Raw genomic sequence first — 25,699 nt, 5'->3', positions numbered from 1 at the left:
CATTGATAAGGAAGTATGATTAGTGAAGAATTTAATAACTTTACTCTTCATAGTGGTAAACATGTTGTAAAACTTCCCTAAACAAGGATTGTAAACTGTGGAGAGAAAAGAAAGAGGATAATCTTTTGAGTGTTCCAACTAAATAATTTCTTAATTTGTTTTCTTCATGAAAATATCTTGTTAAAAGTCTACAGTTTACTAATTACAGAGCCGCTTTTGTAGGTGTCCAAAATATCATAATCATAGTTTAAGTTGCATTTATTCTAGTGAAGTGGAGTGTGGTGTTCTTACTTTCCGTTTCCTATTTCATTGACTCTGAAAATGGGATTTCTTAAGTAGTATGTATTAGTTTAGTTTGTTTTTTGTTGTTGTTGTTTAGTGCTTTAGAGTTAATGTTGGATTTTTTAAAATAAATGTGAATTATTTGAGTTTTTTAGTTTTCTTTGCACCTTATTAATTCAGTTCAGATCAATTTGTTTAAGATCAATTTTTAGAAAAATACAGCACGTGGTTCCTACCACATAGACATATATGTTTAAGTTGGGAAGACCAGGTTTATTATTTGCATGAGCCAGCTTATCTCCTGTTATCTTTTATGTAGCACTAATGTAAGGAATTGTCAGGTTTTGTGAAGCATATGCCAGGATTTGAATAATGAGTAGCATTTGGGTAAGAGAGAAGTAGCAAATGATTCTTATATCTGATTCTTTAGGGGGTGTAGGCTGGATAGTTTTAGTTTTGTTTTTGAATGTAGTTGTTTATTTTTCCAGGTCATCCAGAATTGTGTTATTGTCTAAAACACAATATTTGATGTGATAAACCTGGAATCTGTTAGTGTATAATGGAATGATTCAAATTATTTAGTCTATATCCTAAAAGTCAGAATTTTTTTTATCTTAACATTTTACTTTAACAAAAAATTTATGAATTTAGGAGAACAAATAATGGAGTACTCTCTTTTAAAAATTATTACATTAAGATTCAGAGAGATTATATGTTTATACTCATTTTTGCAAAATTGGCTTGAATACAGTTTTCTTGACTCCTAATTTACTGCCGTTTCTTTGCGAATACAAATGTTTTGTTAATTTTCATTAAGTGGAGTAAGCCATAATTTTGTCATAAAATGCATCAAACCAGGATATCTAATATCTGTAACTTTTCAAATTCATATATAAATATGTATATTTATGGATTTCAAACAACAGCTGGTTTAGTTTGATGGGCTTTCATTTTGCTTCTTCAATGAAGATTTAAAAGGAAAAGAGGCTAACAAGAGAGAAAAGGGAAAGAAGAGAAAAGGTTAAAGAAGGAAAGGGAAAGGAAAGAGAAGAAGAGATCATATGGAGAGCTAGTTTAGGGATGAAGGAGCCACAGAGAGCAAAGGAGGGAAAGAATGGATTCTCAAGATTGACGGAAAGATTAGAATCTGGGTTGAAGAAGACGAGAATTGGGACAGGAGGTAAGAACAGAATGAGATTTGATAGGTAAAGAGGTTATGACATATAGTGGGGATTTCCCAGAGACGTATATTGCTAGAAAGCATATTATTCCAAAGGTAATTCTCTTTAAAGGGAAACATTCTGGAGAAAACATGATTAAAACAGGGAAAATAATCGATCTTTATGTGGGGAGGTCAGTCACAAAGTGATCACATACAAATATTCATCTTATTTTTTTCTTATCCTCACCTGTTTATTTGATGGCTAATTTGATACCTTTCTACAAAATCTGATTGTGTTGACCACACATTAGAATCAATTTTTAAAGGAGGCCCAATATTAAATGCTACACTAGAAAACTGATAGTAAGTAATGATAGCGTATTCCTGCTATGTCTGTCAGACATGGATTGGCAGCTTTTCTGAACTTAATTTATTTCTTACAATTTGGGTGGGTGATATATTCTCTAATTTATCCTATAGAATCTTCAAGATTATTAATCACTATTATAATTAAATGTATTTATGGTATTATTTATAAAATGTCTGTCTCTGCCATTAGGCCTCAAATGCCATGAAAAATGGGTATTGGGTATTTTGTATTCATTACTCTATCCCCAGCACCTAGCATTGTGCCTGGCACAAAGTCGGTACTCAAGAAATAAATGTTGAATGCATCAATAAGTAAATACTATACTACTTCAGAAAAAAAAAAAATGCTGAGTTAAAAAAATAAGGCTTGTTTTGTTTTGATATTAGCCAAAACATGCTTACCTTTATGAAGATTTATTTTCAATATAAAAAATATAGTACTAGAACACATTGGCTTATTCTAATTTATACTTAAACTATTATTTAAACAAATACACATTTAAAATCTGTTAATTATCTAATAGTTCTCCTTAGTCGATTCTTTATTGTATATCAAACTGCTAATAATGCGATTATTCCATTATCTCATTTAATCCCCTTCAGGAGGGTACTGAAATTTTCTTCCATCTTACAGTAAAGAAAACTGAGGCCTGGAGTGGTTAAATACCTTGTTCAAGTTCATACAATTAATTTGACTACATATAAGAGCAATGGATATGTGGGACTTACTTAGTGTTAAAAAAAAATGATGTACCAAGGAAATTGCCAAAAACAAGAATTAATATATTCATGGTCATGCCAAATGTGGCAGTATAAAATTATACTTAAGAATTATGTTTTGGGGGGCACCTGGGTGGCTCAGTTGGTTAAGTGTCTGCCTTTAGCTCAGGTCATGATCTTGGGGTTCTGTGATGGAGCGTCGGGCTCCTTGCTCAGCAGGGAGTCTGCTTCTCCCTCTCCCTCTGCCCCTATCCCCACTTGTGCTCTCTCTCTCAAGTAAATAAATAAAATCATTAAAAAAAAGAATTGTAGTTTTGGACTCAAAAGATTGAGTTTCATCTGTAACTATTACCTGGGTGACCCTGAGCATTTTATTTAACTTTTTTAAATTTCAGTTTCCTCAACCATAAAGCATACTTGATACCATAGCCTCAGTAAAGTGAGACTGAATATAATATATGGAGTCTGGAAGCCAGTAGACACTCAGGGACTTGGAATTCCTTTTTATTTCCTCTTTAATATTTACATTTCTCCTTTCTCTTCTACTCCAGCCCACCTCCCAAAACCTGTCGCTTTGTAGGAATGTGTGCAGATATACATTAGAGAGCTATATACAATTTAGCAAGTTCAGGGCAAAAGTGAAGACTGTTGAAGAAGTGATGGTTGAAATTTAAATATGACTAATAACTAGCTACATACTGTTTCCCTTGGGTTTCCCACCCCAGAACACACACGCATACATGCACATGCGCATGCATGCACACCACTTCCTGAGGAACTAGGTCCCTCTCTTTTTGCACCCTGCCTTACCTCTATCCCTGTGTAACTGATATTCCCCAGTTCACCTTCTCTCTGGAGTACTTAATCTGTTTTTGGTTACAGAGTACCTTTTTGCATATTGAAAACAACTTCCTTGGGGTTCTAAATACCTATATTTAAAGATCTTTATATAAACTATGTAAGCCTCAAATGTTGCCCTAAAATATTCATTATTTGGAGGTGATAGTCAAGGAAAATCTTCTTGTAGTCACTATAGTCTGTGAAATCCTATTATTTTGGACTGGAAAAGAAAACTGATTACCAGATGCTTTATTCTTGTGTATCTACAAGATCTTTATTCTCCCTCACCTGTATTTTTCTCATTTATTTTTGATGCTGTTCAGATATATTGATCTATAAGTTGCCTCAAATCATCTTTTGAAATGAAACTGGATAAATAAAAGTAAATAAACATGTTATATCTAATAAATTTTAATAAAATGATAGGAAATTATCAAGTTCAGGAATGTATTTTTCTATAATACAAGTATTATAATAGCTTACTTAAATATCACAGTTAATTTACTAGAAATAAATCAATTAGAAGGGAAAAAATGAAAAAGCAGAAGCATATGAATAGTTAATGTTTCCAAACTTTTCTATTAAAAGAAGCTCTTAGGGCACCTGGGTGGCTTAGTTGGTTAACTGTCTGTCTTCGGCTTAGGTCATGATCCCAGGACCCTGGGATCCAGTCCCATTTCAGGCTCCCTGCGCAGCAGAGACTCTGCTTCTCCCTCTGCCCCTCCCTCCTGCTTGTGCACTCTCTTTCTCTCCTCTCAAATAAATAAATAAAATCTTAAAAAAAAATAAGCTTTTAAAAGCTGCTGACCAATTTTGGTTTAATATTTGTCAAAGATATATATCAATATACATTCAAATCACTGTCACTTGTTTTGATCTGGAGCAGTAATTAGCTTCATTCTATAAGTAAGGGAGGATTTTTAACCTTGTTTGAAAGACATGGATATGTGTATATCTAGGTGCCCATGTCTATATATATTTAAGTATAATTAGTTAATTTACAGTGGTTTATTCTGGAGAAAAACAATGTTTTTTTCAGATGAGATGTGTAATAATTTCACAGAATACCTCACCTGTGTTTCACCAGAAAGGGTGACATGGTTTGGCTTTCTACTTTCTGTACCTTCACCTGCTCAACTTTTTGGGTCCTCCACTTTGAAAAAGATCTAAGTTCTCTCCAAACGTTAGTAGGGTATTTTATAAGCAATGCTTTGAAAATTCACTTTTGGTAACAGTTTTTGTCAGGAAGCAAAGAAATAAGAACTGATTTAAAAATAAATGATGTATTAATTTCTTAAATACCCAGGGTAATCATTATCAGAGTGGGTTATTATTTGATTTATGTTTGTCTCTTTCTTTCATATCAGACTGAAAACTTTCACTTTTGCCCTCATTGATGGTCCCTCTGGTCTCTTACTACTCCCCAGACAAACACACACACACACACACACACAGGTACAAACACACACCCCTTCAAGTATGCTTTTCCTAATCTTGAGCAGGCGACCATGCTTGTTAAGAAATCGATCAAATTAGAGGAAAAAGAGACTTGAAAATTTCTCAAGTATTTTTTTTTTAAGCAAAAGTATAATTGGAAGGATTTAGCATATAAAGGTACAATATGCTATCTTTTCATACTTATTTCCTAGAGAATACCTGATTGGACTTACAGACACTACAAATAGAAGTAATTTTTATACCATATTTAATAAGCTAAGTACAATTTAGGCCTTCAGGGAAAGAAAATGTTTTATTATAATAATGAATGTAGATAACCAGGGCTGAGTGGATATAATGGGATTAAACAACATATTAATTTATATAAAATAAAGTTGTGTGGGTTGAAATCCAGAAAATAATGTGATATTGAAAAGAAAACTTCAAAATCATATTTTATAATAATCATTTATGTTCTGAAATTTATATTATTACAGATTCTTAGTTGAATTAACAATCTGTCTCACCAGCATTTTGTGCTAATTGCTACCTAACTTTATTTGAAATTAATATATACAATAACCTCAGTATAATTCTCAGCGTCTGAAAACCCAGATACATTTTATGACCAATGACACTACTCTCTAGTATCAGATATGATCATTAGATTATATTGATCAATTTCTCAATGATTTCCTATTGACTGACAGAGTATAATTTCTGTTGACAAAGTACAAGCAGAAATACAGCATTTTTTCTTTAGTGGTTACTTTAATTAAATTTAAATTAATAGAAGAGGTGTTTTTTTTTAATTTTTAAAAATGGAGTAAATAGGTATTACCTGTTTTTCAGTGGCAGTAGATTCAATAGAGTATCCTTCTCAAATGTTATTTTTATCATAATTTAGGATTCCATCCTTTTATTTGACTTGCCATACCTTCTTCATAAAAGAAAAAGTCTTAAAGTATTTTCTCAAGGTCGACCTACTGCCTGAGTTGAAATACCCAGATCAAAGCATGGAGTTTTGTTTCATGGTGTGAGGCTGTACTATTTGATAGCCATTCAGCTTCAAAGATTGTGGAATAACTAAGAAAAATTTATAATTCTCTTTAGATTTTTCTATTTAATGTCTCTTTAATAATGTTTCCAAATTAATTATACAGTACTAATAGTTTTAATAACATCCAGGGGACAAAGTTGCTTATGTTGAATGTCCCAGAAGTTATTCGGGACCACAATTAAAAACAACATTTTGGCAAATAGGTTTAAATTATAAAATGTAATTTCATCTAATAAATGTTGTTATATCTGATTATACTTGTTCACCAAGAAAATTTGACTGTTTTATTTCATTATAAAATTCATTGGCAGAATGTGAGACAATCAACAGTTTTTGATTTTAGGGATATTTTCTAGAAACCTTAATACTGGAATTATCGGTGTAACAAAATGTCCTTAATAAAGCTTCATTACTTGATTACAGGTTGAATATTTCAGACACTAAACCAATTAGAATCCTGATTATTTTGATTGCCAGAAATTCTTAAGTGTATATATTATTCAGCCATATATTCAGTTTTTATATCAGACAACTGTTTGAAAGTCAGCTGCATTTTATTATCTTTTTCTGGATTGTAGCGATTTTGTTTTGCTTAATAAAAAAATATGAGTAATCTAATCAGTTAACTTGGCAATATAGATCACGTAGTATTAGTTTCTAACAACTAACATGTTAATTAGTTTAAGATATAAAGCTAATAACTAAAATAGGTTACTTCTCATACACATTCATCCTGACCCCCAAAATATATATTATTTTGGCATCACCTTCTAAAATTTAGCATCTAACTCTTCCAGTTGTTGGGAAACTAGGCTGCCCTTTGGTTTCTAAGAATAGGGTTTAAAACCCTTGTGTCAATGGAGAAATCTTAAAAAAAAAAGTCCCACCTTGTCTGCTGGGACTCGCCAGAGTAAAACTGCTCCTAAATTCTGCTTTATATTTTTATGAGACTCTAATCAACGGGATATATCAACTGTGTGATGGGCTGTCTGATGACATTTTAAGGTAGAAAAAGTAAATTGCCTTTTTTATTGTACCTTTTGCCATTTTCACGCTTTGATCAAGGCAAACCAGACAGTTGAGATGATTCAGTTTATTTATTACTAGAGGGCATGTTGAGTAATATTTCTCATTCAGTCATAATTTGGAATACATCATCACCCTTCTCCTCAGCCCCCCCCCCCAAAAAAAGAAGGAAAAATGGACTTTACAGGTACAGGACTCGAAAATTATGATAGTAGAAATAGTAATAGGCATCTTTCAAAAATCTGTGTTTCCACTGGTACCTGTTCTTTAAGCTTGTTCTGATGTTTTCTCTTTAAAAGGGAAATCTTAGATTCAGTGAACTAGTTCATTCATGTACAGGCTTAATGATTTCATTGTTCGTTTGATGGTGGAAGGTAGCATGTAGAGCAGAATGCCTCAACCTGGATTCCTTACATATTTAGATTTTTAAAGATTATTTATTTATTTTAGAGAGTGAGAGAGCAAGAGTGAGGGGCAGGGAGGGAGGGAGAGAGAATCTCAAGCAGATTCCCCACTAAGTGCAGAGCTGACAGGGGCTCAGTTCCATGACCCTGAGACCATGACCCAAGCAAAACTAAGAGTCAGAGGCTTAACTGACTGGGCCACCCAGGTGCCCCACATTTAGATTTTTAACGTGTATTTAGATTCTTCCACTTGGTTTTGAAATCTGAGTACCTCTGAGGGAAAATTACTTTAGGAGTAGTTTTTCGATGTTTATAGCCGCAATGTCCACAAAAGCCAAACTGTGGAAAGAGCCAAGATGTCCATTGACAGATGAATGGATAAAGAAGATGTGGTATATATATATATATCAATGGAATATTATGCAGCCATCAAAAGGAATGAGATCTTGCCATTTGCAACGACGTGGATGGAACTGGAGGATGTTATGCTGAGCGAAATAAGTCAATCAGAGAAAGACATGTATCATATGACCTCACTGATATGAGGAATTCTTAATCTCAGGAAACAAACTGAGGGTTGCTGGAGTTGTGGGGGTGGGAGAGATGGGGTGGCTGGGTGATAGACATTGGGGAGGGTATGTGCTATGGTGAGTGCTATGAATTGTGAATTGTGTAAGACTGTTGAATCACAGACCTGTACCTCTGAAACAAATAATACATTATATGTTTAAAAAAGAAGAAGAAGAAAGAAGAAAGAAAGAAGAAGAAGAAGAAGAAAGAAGAAGAAGAAGAAGAAGAAGAAGAAGAAGAAGAAGGAAGAAGAAGAAGAAGGAAGAAGAAGAAGAAGAAGAAGAAGAAGAAGAAGAAGAAGAAGAAGAAGAAGAAGAAGGAAGAAGAAGAAGGAAGAAGAAGAAGAAGAAGGAAGAAGAAGAAGAAGAAGAAGAAGAAGAAGAAGAAGAAGAAGAAGAAGAAGAAGAAGAAGAAGAAGAAGAAGAAGAAGAAGAAGAAGAAGAAGAAGAAGAAGAAGAAGAAGAAGAAGAAGAAAGAAATGAAGGGGGGAAAATCGGAGGGGGAGATGAACCATGAGAGACGATGGACTCTGAAAAACAAACTGAGGGTTCTAGAGGGGAAGGGGGTGGGAGGATGGGTTAGCCTGGTGATGGGTATTAAAGAGGGCATGTTCTGCATGGAGCACTGGGTGTTATGCACAAACAATGAATCATGAACACTACATCAAAAACTAATGATGTAATGTATGGTGATTAACATAACAATAAAAATTAAATAAATAAATATACCTAACACACACACACACACAAAGAAGTATTTTTTTTCAATAACCTATAGTTAAGTATTTTATAATTGTATAATAAATGTTAGGCTGTGCTTCCTGCAGAAAAAGAGTTAGTATAGCACAATTATGACTGCTATTCTTAGAAATGCCTGCCTGCAAGATTGGCCCCTACCTAGCCGTTGGGGACTTGGGTTTAGAGAGGGTTCTCACCATTCCCGGGACTGAAAACAGTTTTTCACTGCACCTAAACACTTCATACAAGCCATATATCTTATACTGAACACCCAGTTTCCTTCTGGGAATCTAGGTTTTGATACTTGTCAAGGCAGAGGATACCCAGTCACCAGCCTCCAATAAAATCACTAGGAACTGCGTTTCTAATGAGTTTCCCTGGTAGACATTTCACAGGTGTCATGACAGTTTGTTGTTGGAAGGATTAAGTGCGAGTCCATCAGGAGAGGACTCTTGGAAGCTTGTGTCTAGACTCCTGAACTTTGCTCCATCCATGTGGTTTTTCTTTTGTTTATTTTGCTTTTTATCCTTTTGCTATAATAAATCATACCCATGATCACAACTATATGTTGAATCCTGTCTGTCCTATTAGTGAATCACTGAACCTGGAGGTTCTGGTGGACCCCTGGCATAGCTTTCCTCTTATAATTTAAGTTCAGTGATCTGGGATAAATAATATTTATATAATACTTAAATAAACTGTCTATATTCAGGTGGATGTTTACCTAGTGTAAGAAGAAAAGAGGGGGGAGCTACATCTTCATTCCAGTGACAATATAAACACTCTATGACCTACTATTTTTCAGCTTTGGGTTCTGGTTCGTGTCCCTGGAAGGTCTGGTCATTTTATAGACTCAGATCTCAGTCTTCCTGGTTCTCTGTCTTGTTAGAACTCTAAAGTTCTGATTTTATACAATCTGTGTCCTAAAGTTAGGTTCATTAGGATGCTGAGTTTACCAAGAGTGAATTAGTCCATCTAGATTTATCATGTAAGATGATAAGAGACACAAAATTGGGATCACAGAGATATTGAGAACATATTTATGAGTCTGTCTTTCCCCCTATTTCCTGCACAAATAGATCATTTTTTTTAATAAAAGCTAATTATTTATAAAATATTACTCAGCAAGGGTTTTTTTTTTTTTTTAAGATTTTATTTATTTATTTGACAGAAAGAGAGAGACAGCTGGAGAGGGAACACAAGCAGGGGGAGTGGGAGAGGGAGAAGCAGGCTTCCCACCGGGCAGGGAGCCCGATGAGGGGCTCAATCCCAGGACCCTGGGATCATGACCTGAGCCGAAGGCAGACGCTTAACGACTGAGCCATCCAGGTGCCCCTATAATAGTTGTTAAGCTTATCACAGGGAATTCCTTTTCTGTTTATCCATGCCAGGAATCTGTCTACTCATATAGTCACAGCTAAATATATCTTTTTCTTTTAATGTGTTATACCTTTTTTGGTCAAGAAGAGAACAGATTAAATATTGTAGTAATAGGAATGACTAGGCCATTAATAATGCTGCCCATAATCATCAACTAAATGATATTGTGCAATGCTTTCTTTTCAGTTATTAAATTCACATCATCCCCCTTTTTTGTTTTTATTGGATTGCACTATCATTGGCTCTTTTTTTTCTTTTATCTTTGTAGAAATTAGGACACAGTTTTTACATTTAAACCTGTGTAGTCTGCCTAGGAAACATTCAGTCCATAATATTTGTATTAGAAACTGATAGCAACTCTCCACAAGCCCAAGCTGGTGGTATAAAGGAGTATAAGGCTGGTATTAGAAAATGTGCAGTGGCAGGGACTGGGAAGAGCTTAGGAGGTCCATGTTCTATCTGCAGGCATTCAAAGTGAGAATTTGAAGTACTCTGCAAGGTAAACAAAACAGTGGTGCACGGCACATTAGGCCCAGAGACCTTTTGTAATCTCTTACATACTCATATCTTCATATATCTACCCAACATATATAGTATTTAAATAGATTTTGTTCCTACTCTGGGGTATTTTTGACTAAAAATATCTTTCCATTTACCTTTCAGAAGTAAAATGTACATTACCAGTTGAATAGCCAAATGAGAAAAGTATGTCCTTTTCAAAATATTGTTTACAAAGGATTATTGATAGGGAAGTTTCTTCATGTCTTCTTTCTGGAGTACTCCTATAGCGACTTTGTTAAAAAAGTATAGACATGCTTCTGTTCTATTTTGCTGTGAACCAAAATGTCTCTAAAAAAATGAGCTTTTTAATTTAAATAAAACCTCGAAAAATGTATCGATATTAGAAAATCCTCTACAAAATAGAGTAATTTTGATTATGTTTGGTTGTAGAATACCTCTTTGTTTTTATTAATTTCTTTTTGTTAAACAGAGTTTTTTTTTTTTTTTCCTTAACCCCCAAATGAATATGCATTCATAGAAACATTAGCAAATTCTACCTTCATCATGGCTTGGAACTAGAATCTAAAACCTCCTCACTACCTTTTCAGAACTACTGGATTGTTTGTATTTCTGCTTTTTCATTTTTTTTTTAAATTTCAGTAAGTTTGCAAAACTCAAAAAGTAACTTATTTAAAGCAGTTAATTACTAACAACTTATCTTTCCCCAAAGTTTGGATTTACTCTTCTGAAGTTGATTGTGATGGCTTAATATCCACTTATATCAGATTGCTCTTGAATATATGGAAGGTTTAAAAAAAAATACATAAATTTTAACTGGGTTAAAGATTTGTGTTCACTATAACTGCTTTGTCATTAAACTAAATGAGGTATTAAAGTCTTAAAACCAGAGTTATAATAAGATAGAGAACTCAACCATAACTGTATGACTAAAGAAAATACTAATTGACGATGCCTTCTTCTCAAATGTCCGAAATAGGCTTGTTTCGTGTGGCGTTTTTAATTGAGTTATAGGTTTCTTTTCCTTTATCCTCACAAAATGCAATAGTATAGTAAATGTAATATTGGTTATCATGTGGTTGACTTTAAGTCTCTTTTTAAAATTTTTTATTCTAAATGTATGTTTGAAATTGTAGAATGGGGAAATATTTTAAGCAAACATGCAAACATGGGAGATAGTTTTTCTAATGATAATGAAATTACATTTTCTAAAAGGAGGAGCTATGTAACTATGGTTATGTTGCATGAAAAATCTTAATGAAAATTTAAAGATCAGTAACAGATTTTTTCATTGCTGTTGCTGTAAGCAATACTATGTAGTAATCCTTGTATGATTGCTGAGTACACAGCATTGAATAAGAGAGTCCCTACACTTTGGACCCAATTTACATACTTTTTCTCAGTTTTTCTTAGATATTAAGTGATTTTGCAACCGAAGAAATTTAATAATCTCTTAGAATGAATTTCATCAAACAAATGTGATAAATAATAGTTTTCTGGTTTTTGTATATTTCATTGAGCATCATGATCCCTACGATATTTATAATTGTAATTAATACTCTTAGCAAACAATGTATAACAATCAAAGAAACCACTATAAACAATGCATTTAAGTATATTTTTTCTAATGTTTTAGCTGGGAAGTTTTAAGATTCCTTCTGTCAAACATAAGATGGTGGTTAGAAGAATATGGCTTTGATGGATTTCGTTTTGATGGTGTTACATCCATGCTCTATCATCACCATGGAATGGGTAGGTAGCCTAATATATTACAGATGCAACTAATGATTTCATTTTTTTTCTTTACTGGAATATTAAAACCAGATTTAGAGTTCTGTTACAGAGTTGCAATGACCATTATTGTTGGCTTGATTTTTATTAGTTTCATTGTGTATTTCCTTTCTCTAGTGACTTCTGATCTTCTTGGCAAGAGGTTGGATATAATTACATTTTATAAGTAAATAAACAATAATGCTTTTCTTTGAAATATATCTACTTAATAATATGCTATCCTTAATGTGTAGCTTTCCTTTAAAAATGTTTTATTTTTTAAAATTTTTTTCTATTCAAATATAACATGCAATGTTAGATTAGTTTCAAGTATACAAAAGTAAAGATTCCACAGTTCTGTACATTACTCAGTGCTCATCACTGTAAGTGTATACTTAATCCCGTTCACCTATTTCATCCATCCCCACACCCACCTCCCCTCTGGCAACCATCAGTTTATTCTGCATGTTTAAGAGTCTGGTTTTTTGTTTGTCTCTTTTTTCTTTGTTCGTTTGATTTGTTTCTTAAATTTCACATATGAGTGAAGTCATGTGGTGTTTGTCTTTCTCTGACTGACTTATTTCACTTAGCATTATACTCTTTAGACCCATCCATGTTGTTACACATGGTAAGATTTCATTCTTTTTTATGGCTGAGTAATATTCCATTGTATATATAATCACAGCTTCTTTATCTAGTCATCTCTGGATGGACACTTGGGTTGCTTCCATATCTTGGTTATTATAAATAATGCTGCAGTAAACATAGGGGTGCATATATCTTTTTGAATTAGTGTTTTTGTATTCTTTGGGTAAATACCCAGTAACGGAATTACTGGATCATATTGTAGTTCTATTTTTAATTTTGGAGGGGGCCTCCATACTGTTTTCCACAGTGGCTGCACCAATTTATATTCCTGCCCACAGTGTACAAGGGTTCCTTTTTCTCCACATTCTTGCTAACACTTGTTATTTCTTGTGTTTTTTATTTTAGCCATTCTGACAGGTATGAGGTGATATCTCACTGTGGTTTTGATTGGTATTTCCTTGACGATGAGTGATGTTGACCATCTTTTCATGTGTCTGCTGGCTGGCTGTATGTTTTCTTCAAAATAATGTTTATTCATGTCCTCTGCCCATTTTTAATCAGATTATTTGTTTTTTTGATGTTAAGTTGTATAAGTTCTTTATATATTTTGGATATTAACTTCTCAGATACATAATTTGCATATATCTTCTCCCATTCAGTAGGTTGCCTTTTTGTTTGTTAACGATTTCCTTCACTGTGCAAAAGCCTTTTATTTTGGTATAGTCCCGGTAGTTTAATTTTGCTTTTATTTTCCTCGCCAAAAAAGACCTAGCTAGAAAAATGTCTGGCTGATGTCAAAGAGAGTACTGCCTATGTTTTCTTCTAGAAATCTTATGGCATCAGGTCTCACATTTAGGTCTTTAATCTATTTTGAGTTTATTTTTGTGTATGGTCTAAGAAAGGGGTCCAGTTTCATTTTTTGCCTGTAGCTGTCCAGTTTTCCCAGCACCATTTGTTGAAGAGACTGTCTTTTTCCCCATGTATATTCTTGCCTTCTTTGTCATAGATTAATTGACCATAAAATTGTGGGTTTATTTCTGGGCTCTCTATTCTGTTACATCTATCTATGTGTCTATTTTTGTGCCAGTACCATCCTGTCTTGATCACTACAGCTTTGCGGTAGATCTTGAAATGTGAGATCGTGATACTTCCAGTTTTGTTTTCCTTTTTCAAGATTGCTTTGGCCATATGGGGTATTTCACAGTTTTGTGCAGTTTAGGGTTACGTGTTCTAGTTCTGTGAAAACTACTGTTGATATTTTGATAGGAATTTCATTGAATCTGTAGATTACTTTGGATACTATAGACATTTTCACAGTACTGGTTCTCCCAGTCCATCAGCATGGAATAGCTTTCCATTTGTTTGTATCATCTTTAATTTTTCCCATCAGTGTTTTATAGTTTTCAGAGTACAGGTATTTCACCTCCTTGATCAAGTTCACTCCTAGGTATTTTATTCTTGTTGGTGCAATAGTAAATGGGATTGTTTTCTTAATTTCTCCTTCTATTCAAATTAGTATATAGAAACTCAACAGATTCCTGTATATTAATTTTGTATCTTGCAATTTTACTAAATCCATGTATCAGTTCTAATAGTTTTTGGTAGAGTCTGTAGGGTTTTCTGTATATAGTATCATGTCATCTGCAAATAGTAAAAATGGTGAAAAACTGAGAGCTTTTCCTCTAAGATCAGGAAGTAGACATGGATGTCCGCTCTCACCACTTTTATTCAACTGGAAGTCCTAGCCAAAGAAATAAAATGTTTTTAAGCCAACCATTTATCAGAGCACCTATAGGATGTGAATGTGACAGCAATTGCAATGAGAAATAAATAACAAAAAAATAAATGCAAACCTTTGTGAATGTGTAGGTCCCTTTGCATCTTAAACACTGATGAAAATATGTATATTTTAAATATAGATGTTCACAGTTAAAATTAAATTATAAATTAATTTATAATTAACAACATTGATCAGAGATCTTCAGTTTAAAAATTGTTCAAAGAAGTGGGATCACGGAATCCTAATTCCTCAGTAGATAATATGGTGAATAATTATTATTTTTTAAAGGCCAAATATTTACCAGTAACAACCAATCTGAAAAAGGGACTTTAAACTGTAAATCTTGAAAAGCAGCTGCCAAGGAAAGAAGCTATATTCAAACATCCTGCTAACTGCTCTTAATCATGGTCTGCCCCCATGAAATGTTCCTAGAAAAGAAGTTGTATCTATAAAACATGACAGGTTTCACTGATATCCTCCAGTTTGGAGAGAAGCTAACTTAAGGGATGAACAAGGAAAGCATGGCAAAGGTCAAGAAAGAGCCTCTCCTAGATTACAACACCTGCATACCCCTGTAGAACCTCTCTCTGCTGAAGGCTTGGTATTTTCCAAGGAATTGTGGAGTTAGGGAAATGAAAAAAAAAATGAGATAAAGCAATTAACATCAAGACACAAAGTTTTCAATTTATAAAATTGAGTGATAAAGACAAGTTCAGCAGATGACAGAAAGAAAAAGAAATTTACCTGTGTGGGTGAAAACAGTGGCTGAACTCATACTTTTCTCTTGCCAACAGCAATGTATAAAAAATTCTGGGGAAGCAAAATTTGACTCAAGAATTTGGTAATTGAATTGCCATTCAGGTATTAAATTGAAAGAGCTTGAGGAATAAAACTTCTATAATTATATTTGAAAATATCATTTAGTGATGGGATCCAGGAAACTGAAAAAAAAAAAAGTGAGTCAAAATAAAAAAATAACTTGTTATAGGGAAACAGAGAGAAAAGGCATGTATTGGGCACTAATTTGAATTAATTAAAAATAAGTAAAGAATTCAAGAAATCAAAAGTAAGTAGTATAACTTCCATAAGTGCTATGTTCTATAAGCAACCAAAATTAGGGTGTGAGGGAAGAGAAGGTAGAAGTAAGTTGGAGGATGTTAAAGTCTTTTCATCATCATAGGAAATCTGTATTGCATAAATGGAAGCACATATTTAAAATAACATAAACACTGTGTCTCAATGTCATGATGGTTTTCATATTTGCTTTTCTTCAAAGGGATCTAATAGGAACCAGCTAACATTAACATCTTGACATGAGAAAAAATGTATCTAAAAATTGAAATATAGAATTTGGTATCATTTCATTTTTTTTGCTTTAAAATTATGTCAAAATTAAATTAAAATGTTCAGTTAAAGTGCTTTGTTTACTTTTGAAAAACAAAAAATAAATTGCAGGATTGTCTGAATTCCAGATGTTTGCTATGGAGTGCTTTTCTAAGATAGAACATATATTTGCTGATGATAATACTACATGGTATTGAGGCTCATTACACTTTGCTATGATAACAAAACTGATCTCAATAAACTAATTGGTGGGAGCCTTCGTGCTAAGTTAAGGCTTGCATGTTAAAATAATGCATCCATATTGATTTTCTGTTCTCTAGGTCAAGGTTTTTCGGGTGATTACCATGAATATTTTGGACTTCAAGTAGATGAAGATGCCTTGATTTATCTCATGTTGGCAAATCATTTGATTCACACGTTGTATCCAGATTCTGTAACAGTAGCTGAGGTAAAGCCATAATGATCTCTCCCCTCGGACCCCCTTTAATATAGAACATTCTGTCACAGCATACAGTATTTTAATGATTAATCTCATGTTGTCAATAATTGCATAAGCGAAATTATGCTGTGACTATAGTGCAGCTATCTTGTATGGGTGGCACATTATTTAGAATGCAGTGTTTTTTTATTAGGAGATAGTATGCACTAATTACTTGTCATCATTTCATTGTTACAGAAGAAAATGCCAGTGGTTAGAAAGTAAAATATCCTAATCAGTGGACAGGTCCTTCCTCCATGAGACCTTCAACGGAGAAAAGAATTGAATATTAATGTGTGTCTGGTTTATTTATTTATTTATTTTTTCTTTTCTGGTTTAATCATTAGAGATGGCATGGCTCACTGCCTGCAAGCTTCTCTGAAGTCTCTCTTGTTCTGATGCGATTACCTTTCTTGTTTATGTTATTGCTCTTGGATTGCCAAATGTTCACTAGTTATTCATGATTACTGAAGGTTCATGATTAACTGTCCCAAAGCTGCACTGTAATGATATAATTCGGTATATGCATAATTGACAATTCCCCTCTTGGTGATAAATGTGATAAATTAAGAAGTTTGTTAAATGCTTATGCTAATTTAGATTTAGTTCTAAAAATCCCTCTGGTTTTCTGAGTCCTCTTACTAGAAATTATTATTAAAATTGAATTTAGTATGTTAAAACTGTTCTGTACAAAGTGTAGTGGTTGGCATATGAAAATAGCAAGAAGATCGTTAAAAGAGTCAGAGTTCAGTTGTATTTGCACATTGTTGGCATTTAGTTCATGGGAATGAAATGCAGTAGTGACGGTCTCCTTTCTGTGGTATTTATTATTTGTATAGACTTTTTTCTATCCATCTTTTCTCAAAACCCTGACTCTTCAACTAGATGGAATGATTTCCTTGTTTATCTTTGAATAGAGAACAGTTCCTTTCTTTAGACATTTTGTCTTCTAAATATATTCTAGGAACAGAGAAATGGACCCTAAATTTCTAGAATAAATTCTAACACAGATTTTTTAAGAACACAATTATAATAACATTTTGATAAACCTGTATTATTCTACACTATCTACCTGTCTAAATTTGGTCATATCTGATAAATCTTGCTAATACTTGTGCTAATTACTTTATGTGCCGAGTATCTTTTAATGTCAGAGTGTATTTTAAACTTATTTTGTCTTTTATATGAATTTATTTTATCTGTCAAACATCAAAAAACTTTGTCAATTATATTTATGACAATTCAAAGCAGAGACAGTATAAATGAAAAGTTACTACAAACAATTAATGATAGTACAAATCAAAAGTGGGTACTGGAAAAAAAGAAGCAATTATTTAATACATGAAACTTAAAATTGTTACATTGATCTTTCCGTTCATTTCAAGTAAAATAGTTTCATGATCTAGGGAGCCCTTGTCTGATTATCAGTGTTTCTACCAATAAAACTTTGAGACTTTAGCCTACTTTATATTACTTGGTTTTAGATTTTTTTTAACAAGATGTATCTTCAATTTATTCTACTTAAATTGAAAACTACTTCAATTTCAGTACATCACTTTTCTGTCTAGTGGGAGTCTCTTCAAAATGTGAAATTGATCCTCATGAACTTTTTTTTTAAGAAAGGAATGTGGTGTAACAAATAAGTAATGTAATTTATATAAAGTCCTATAGTAGAAATCTAAATTTATTTATGACAGTTACTAAAATTGAAGACTTTTTTTTTTTCCTAGAATGTATCTACCATTTCCCATGGTTCTATTTGCTATATTAATTAAAAGTATTTTTTGATTGAGGTTTTCTCCCCCTTTTGGAATAGTCATAAGATATCCTTAGATATTAAAAAATAAAACTACTTCAACTTTATTTTGAACACATGGTTATTTTTAGATGCTACGTTGGTAGGTATTGACTTTTTTACATTTAAAGTATATTTATTTTAGTGGCCTTTATGTTTACTTTTTTTTTTCCTTTTAAGATTTTAAAAGGAAAAGGAAAAGGATAGTCATAACTCTTCTCTTCCGAAAGATAGCTACAAATATCTCATGTGCATTAATGGAGTAGCTTTCTAGGATTCAGATTTAGGAGTCAAGACCAATTGGTGTCCAAATGTTTTTCTTAGCATATTCTATTTCCTATCAAAGTATTCCTAAAACTATCTTTAGAACAAATATAGAATGCGCCTTAAGGTTTCTTGAGAAAATTATCTTGATCTTTAATACCAGCCTATCACCAGTCTTAGGAAAACTTAGTCTCATGAAAACTCTTCTGGGGAAGTTATTTTGTCTATAATTCCAGTGCCTAACACGAGTGTCTGGTATTTAATACATATTCAACCAATGTTTATAAGGAACCAAACTAAATGCCTACTATAATAGTGAAAATATGACATATTATAAGATATAACCTTTTAATTTTTTTTCTGTTAAGCATTCATCCTTTCACTTTTTTGTCCCTTTTTTCAGTTATAAACTATGAAGTACTATATAGAAATAAGATATTATTGCAAATACTTCATTTTCTAACAGATATATTCCACTCTGCATTATATTTAAATGTATCTCTCTTTCATTAGAAAACAATAAATTATTTTAGAAGTCCAAAGAGGTCATATATTTCTTTTTTTACCAGATTTTCTGTGTGAAGAGTTTGGGGATAGTGTTGTATATGAAGAAGTATTTGAGTTAAGTTTCAGAGAGCTCAGAGTATGTGATAGTCTTTTATAGAAAGTAAGGATAATAATGCAAGGAAGAGTTTGGGCAGTGACACGCATAGAAGAGTTTGTGACAAGCACAGGGAAGAGTAAATATTCCAAAGTGAATGATGTATTTAGTACTTGAAATATAATAGTAGAAATTATGGTGGAAAGCTATAGGTCTCTCCGTTGGCGTTTTCTGTGTACTTAACAATTACAACAACTACATCACATTATCATTTCATGATAATAAGTGTGTATATGTTTAGTTAGGTTCTATTTATAAGGAAGTTATATGAAGGTCAGATATTATGTCTTATTTACCTTTAAATTCCTGACAGTACCTTTATTCATTCACTCACAAAATGGTATTGAGTTCCTGCTTTATGCCAAGTACTCTTATACTACTCTGAATTCTTGGCATATATCAGTGAACAGCAAAACCCACAAAACCCTTGTCCCATGGATCTCACATTCTAACAGAAAGTAAGGAGGCAAATAATCAAATAGGAAATCATATTGTTAATACTTAAAGTATGATTGTTGAATTGAATCTTTAGCTAAAGAAGTTCAGTTTTTGGTTATTGGCTATTGGAAGCTACTGATGGGCAGTGATAGGGCACTGTCTTATAAGATGTTAATTTTGGGGGCACCTGGGTGGCTCAGTTGGTTAAGCGCCCAACTCTTGATTTTGGCTCAGGTCATGATCTCGGAGTCATGAGATGAAGCCCTGTGTTGGGCTCCACACTCAGTGGGGAGTCTGCTTTCCCCTCTTTCTCTCTCTCTCTCTCCCCCCGCCTTCACTTTCTGTTCCCCCACTTGTGCTCTTGCTCTCTCTCTCTAAAATAAATAAATCTTTAAAAAATATATTAATTTGGCAGCAGTTAGAGTGAAGGGAAACTGGAGATGGGGAATTCCATTTGGAAGCATAGTGGTCTAAGCAAGGAGTAATGAATATTAAATAAGACTATAGAAATGGAACAAGGGAAATAAGGCTATAGAAACGGAACAAGGGAAAAGGATTTATTTGAAAGATGTCGTAGAGTTAGAATTGCTAATTTGTGACTCATATTTCACCATAGTTGCTGGTATATTTTGCTACATCTGGATCCTTATACCATCTTTTTTTTCTTATGTGTTTATTTGATTATCAGTAATAATCTAGTGGTGGCATGACAGAGAAGGAAGACACTCTGTTGAAGGTCCTGACATCTGAGTCCTGACTCTACTCTTGAGAAACATCTCTTTAGAGATCCCTTCACCCAAGTGAGCTTCAGTTTCTGTAGCTTCTAGATGAAGAGGAACCACCAGATAACCTTAAGACCCATTTCAAGTGTAGCTGACTATACTGAAAGCCATCTTATTGCTTCATACTTAATGTACTAAGTCTTTTTCTATCTCATCAGAAGTTAGGTCCTCACAAAATACACACCTTGCCAGTACTGTATGCGAAGAGAATAAGTACAACAGATATATGCCACATGTATTTTTGTGTTTGATGAAAGCAATAGCAAAATGTTCATACATTAGCTCAAAAATAAGTCTAAGAAACTATGTTTTGGCAGTAATCATCTTACTCTTTTGTGTTCTCTATCTTGTGATACTAAGGAAAAGAAAAATAAAATCCCCTCATGAGATTGAAATTGTCCTGCATTGAAAAGCATTACACAAAATGTGTTAGTGGGAAATGAGATATGCTGTCTTGGTTGTAACTACTTTTACAATTCTGCTGTCCAAACATTCCAAAAATATATGCTCCCATTTACTGTTTTTATTTATTGGCCCAGAATTTACTGTCAAAAATATAGTAAGAATCTGAGCAATGTGAATTGATAATGCTGATGTATTTTGTTGCAGGATGTATCAGGAATGCCAGCTGTCTGTTCTCCGATTTCCCAGGGAGGGGTTGGCTTTGACTATCGATTAGCCATGGCAATTCCAGATAAATGGATTCAGGTAAGATTTCATGCAATTTTTTTTTCCTGTAAATACTCTGTATTATGTTGGTTTATTTCTTATTTCTTTGATTTATTTCTTAATTTGTGGTAATTAGTTACAAATATTATAATTATTATAACTGAAGTATTAAATTTTCCCACTAGTGTGTTGATTCTTGTGCTTTTTAATAAGGTACTTCACAAACTTCTAAAAGTTCTAGTTTAAAGTATTCATACTTGAGTTATTCAGATAAGGGGAAAATATTAATATAACTTTAGCTGTGTACATGGAATTTTGCATTATCAGTGCAGTTTTATGAAACTTCAGTGCTCTATATTTAAGACACATTAAACATCATCAAGGCATCCATTTCTGCCTCCAAATCATCAATGTAGAAGTTACTCCTTAATTCCCAGTACTTGCTTCATAACATGTTTCTTCCTCAATAGATTTGGATTCATCCATTCCTTTACTTAACATTTAGAAATCCTTACCATGTGTCAAGCAGTAGGGATGAATAATTGTACATGACACCTTGCACATAATTTGTAATACAATTTTATTAAATTTAATAACATTTAAGTACCTTGGATTATATTTCGTTTTATTTAATATTTGCCTAAAAGACCAATGTTGTTACATAGACTTAGATTTGACATAGAACATTTTTGAGTGGCTATGTCCATAATCCTAGGCTGAACATGTGTAAGAAGTCAGCTATGTCTCGAATAATCATAGCCTTCTGATGAACCCTTTGGTACAGACATGAACTGGGGCCATGACATCACAGGGACAGACCCGTAGAACTTTGCATAGAAAAACCGTGGAGCCCACTCTGAAGGAAGTGGTTACTATAATCCTGTCTTAACTTTCTATCTTGTGCCCCCAGGCAATTTGTGCAATGCACAGCTGTGACTAAATCTTTACCAACATAATTTCTGCTTCTCCATTTATAATGATTCCTTAGACATTGTCAAGTTAAAAAAGCAAATGTTTTCCAGAGATGATTAGACTCAGAAATCAAAGAAACAAATATGTATTCTAGCTTTAACACCTGGGAAAGTTGCTTTATATCTGTCATTTAAAAAAATGCTGTGGTCTTCAGTTTTCTCACCTTGGTTTAAGGGTCTTTACCCACCATCTTTTAGGATTTCTAATTTTCCACGCAAACTTTTTTTTCCCTCACTAATGCCAAATCTTCCTTTTTTCACCTCCTACTGGAAAGCCTTCACCAGTTTTTGTGCAGATTCAAGAATATTTCAAGGTGTACATCAACCTATAATTATAGCCCACAGTGGGATATTTCCTTCTCTGAACAATGATGACAGTTTTTTTTTTTTTTAAGATTTTATTTATTTATTTGACAGAGAAAGACACAGTGAGAGAGGGAACACAAGCAGGGGAAGTGGGAGAGGGAGAAGCAGGCTTCCCGCGGAGCAGGGAGCCCGCTGCGGGGCTCGATCCCAGGACCCTGGGATCATGACCTGAGCCGAAGGCAGACGCTTAACGACTGAGCCACCCAGGCGCCCCAATGATGACAGTTTTAAAAGAAAGAATTAATTTAACTTATGAAACATTTTAGTACCTTGTATGCTCAAGGTACTGTACTAGTCAGTACCTCATAAGAATGGAAAATATATTGTCCTATGTATAGGATATGACCATCGTGTCTTCTTAGATCGTGAATTCTCTAAAGGCACATGTCATTTTCTATTTTATATAATTATTTAAAAATCTTTGCATCACCGAAGTGGTTAATAAGACAAGAGACAGTTAAAACAATATCTTTTAAAAACTCAGTGATTTCCCCTACTTATGTAATTTGTACATTTAAAAAGATAATACCATAAACAACTACTGTTTCCCTAAATGTCAGTAAAGCACACAAGGGTATTAATCCAAATGATAGCTGTACTCAGAATGTATGTGATATTCATCGTGATTTACCCATAGGGTCTGAGTTAGATTAGAATGCTACATTTCATTCATGTTTTTATTGTTCAAAAACAAATTGTTTACCACTTTCTACTTCTATTAGTTCAAAGTCAGTAGTTTGGAATATCACATTTAATCATACTTAATCACTTACTGAACAAATATTTGCCTATCTAAAATATGGCAAATTTGCAGCATCTCTTTTCATTTTGTTGCTCATTTTTATTACCTACCTACCTTTTTTCACCTTTTTATGTTAAATTGATGTAAGTATTTAATTGAATTCATTCATTATACATTAATTCCACCAAATGTTTATTAAGCACCTTGTATTTTTTTTTTAAAGATTTTTTTATTTATTCATTCAAGACACAGAGATAGAGAGAGAGAGAGAACATGAGCTGGGGGAGAAGCAGAGGGAGGGGGAGAAGTAGACTCCCCTCCGAGAAGGGAGCCCGATGCGGGGCTCCATCCCAGGACCCTGGGATCATGACCTGAGCTGAAGGCAGATGCTTAACCATCTGAGCCACCCAGGCGCAAGCACCTTGTATTTTTATTATATAAAGTTTTTCAATTAAACTTTTTATATGAAGATAATTGTAGATCCCCATGCGGTTGTAAGAACAGTTGTAATACAGTGAGATCTGGTGCACTCTTAACCAGTATTCCAAAGTCTCACAACTAGGATACTGACAACTGATGTAGTTAAGGTATAGAATATTTCCATCACCATAAAGTTCTTTCATGTTGTTCCAATCACTTTTTAACCTGTGGCAACCACTCTGATCTCCATTTCTGTAATTTTTTTTTCATTTCAAGAATGTGATATAGGGGCGCCTGGGTGGCTCAGTCGTTAAGCGTCTGCCTTCAGCTCACGTCATGATCCCAGGGCCCTGGGATCAAGCCCTGCATCAGGCTCCCTGCTCAGCGGGAAGCCTGCATCTCCCTCTCCCACTTCCCCTGCTTGTGTTCCCTCTCTTGCTGTGTCTCTCTCTGTCAAATAAATAAATAAAATCTTAAAAAAAAAAAAAAGAATGTGATATAAATGAAATCATATAATATGTCACCTTTTGGGATTGCCATTTTTCACTCAGCAGAATTCTCTGGAGATTCATATAGGTTGTTGCATGTATCAGTAGTTTATTCCTTTTTATTGCTGAATGATATTCCAGGGTATGGATATGCCACGGTTTGCTTAATCATTTACCCATTATAGACATCAGTATTGTTTCTAGTTTTTGGCTATTGCAAATAAAGCTGCTATAAACATGTGTGTGCAGATTTTTTATGGCCATAAATTTTAATTTCTCTAAGATAAATGCACAAAAGTGCAATTACTGGGTCATGTAATAGTTGGATATTTGAGTAGTTGCATATTTAATTTTTTAAGAAACTGCCAAACTTGTCCAGAGCAACTGTACCATTTACATTCCCACCAGCAATTTTTTAAGAAACTGCCAAACTTGTCCAGAGCAACTGTACCATTTACATTCCCACCAGCAATGAGATCCAGTTCTGTACATCCTTGCACCTACTTTAATCATTCTAATAGGTCTAACTCTGGTTTTAATTTGCATTTCCTTAGTGGCTTATGATGATGAACATCTTTTCATGTGTTTATTTGTCTTCTATATATCCTCCTTGATGAAATGTCCATTCATATCTTTTGACCGTTTTCTAATTGGATCATTTGTTTGCTGTGGAGTTTTGAGAGTTCTTTATATAATTTAAATTAAACTCTTATTGGACATGTGGTTGGCAAATGTTTTCTCCCATTCTGTTGCTTATCTTTTTATCCTGTTCATGTGGACTTTGACAGAGCAAAAGTTCTTTGTCTACATTAAATTTGGTGAAGTCCAGTTTATCATTTTTTTCTTATAGAGACCTTTTTTGGTGTCGAGTCTAAGAATTATTTGACTCTCCTATGTTTTCTTTCAAACATTTTATACTTTTATATTTAAGTCCATGGCCCATTTTGAATTAATTTTTGTGCAATCAATGTTTAAGACTTAGTTCCTTAGTTCAAGTTTGTTTCTTTTCTTTTCTTTTCTTTCTTTCTTTCTTTCTTTCTTTCTTTCTTTCTTTCTTTCTTTTTTTTTTTTTGCAATTTCTGACTCTTTTACTGTGATTTGTTGAAAAGTCTATCCTTCCATTGATTTGTGTTTGCACTGTAGTCAAAAATTAAGTGGGCATATTTGTGTAGGTCTATACATTAGTGTGAAATTGTTGCTGTACCTAATTACCACAACAGTGTCTTAAAACAACACAAATTTACTATTATATAGTTCTCATAGTTCTGTAGGTCACAATCTAAAATGGATCTTATTAGACTAAAATTAAGGCATTGGCAAGGCTTCACTTCTTCTGGAGGCTCTAGTTCCCTTGCCTTTTCTAAAGGCTTCTAGTTTTTAAAAAGCCACCTATACTCCTCAGCTTGTGGCCCCTTCTCCATCTTCAAAGCCAGCAAGGTAGCATCTTCAGATTTCTCTCTTACTCTGACAACTCACTCCCCCTTTTGAGAAAGATCCCTATAATTACATTGGACCCATCCAGGTTATCCAGGATAATCTTTCCCTTTCAATGTATTTGACTTTATCACCTCTAAAGTCCTTTTGCATGTAAGGCAACATGAATATGGCTCTGGGCATTAGGATGTGAACATCTATGG

The 25,699-nt window shown here is 33.5% G+C and overlaps 1 protein-coding gene across 4 annotated transcripts in view; it reads left to right on the top strand.

Moving 5' to 3' along the window:
- Window positions 1–25,699, top strand: part of GBE1 (1,4-alpha-glucan branching enzyme 1) — a 279,311-nt gene that overhangs the window by 175,247 nt on the left and 78,365 nt on the right. For all 4 annotated transcript variants that reach the window (XR_010407963.1, XR_010407962.1, XR_010407961.1 and 1 more), the window contains exons 8-10: window positions 12,143–12,258; window positions 16,309–16,436; window positions 21,016–21,114. Coding sequence is in view for 1 of the 4 variants with exons in the window: in XM_054504127.1 (XP_054360102.1) it covers window positions 12,143–12,258; window positions 16,309–16,436; window positions 21,016–21,114 (343 nt within the window). In the remaining 3 variants the exon portion in view is untranslated. The remainder of the gene's footprint in view (window positions 1–12,142; window positions 12,259–16,308; window positions 16,437–21,015; window positions 21,115–25,699) is intronic.

The sequence above is a fragment of the Mirounga angustirostris genome, unplaced genomic scaffold, assembly GCF_029215605.1.
Source record: "Mirounga angustirostris isolate CCGP_5_RB_7025 unplaced genomic scaffold, mMirAng1.0.hap1 SCAF_1, whole genome shotgun sequence".
Classification (NCBI taxonomy): Eukaryota; Metazoa; Chordata; class Mammalia; order Carnivora; family Phocidae; genus Mirounga; species Mirounga angustirostris.
Note: the sequence above shows the minus strand (reverse complement) of the source record. Positions and strands in the feature narration are given on the sequence as shown.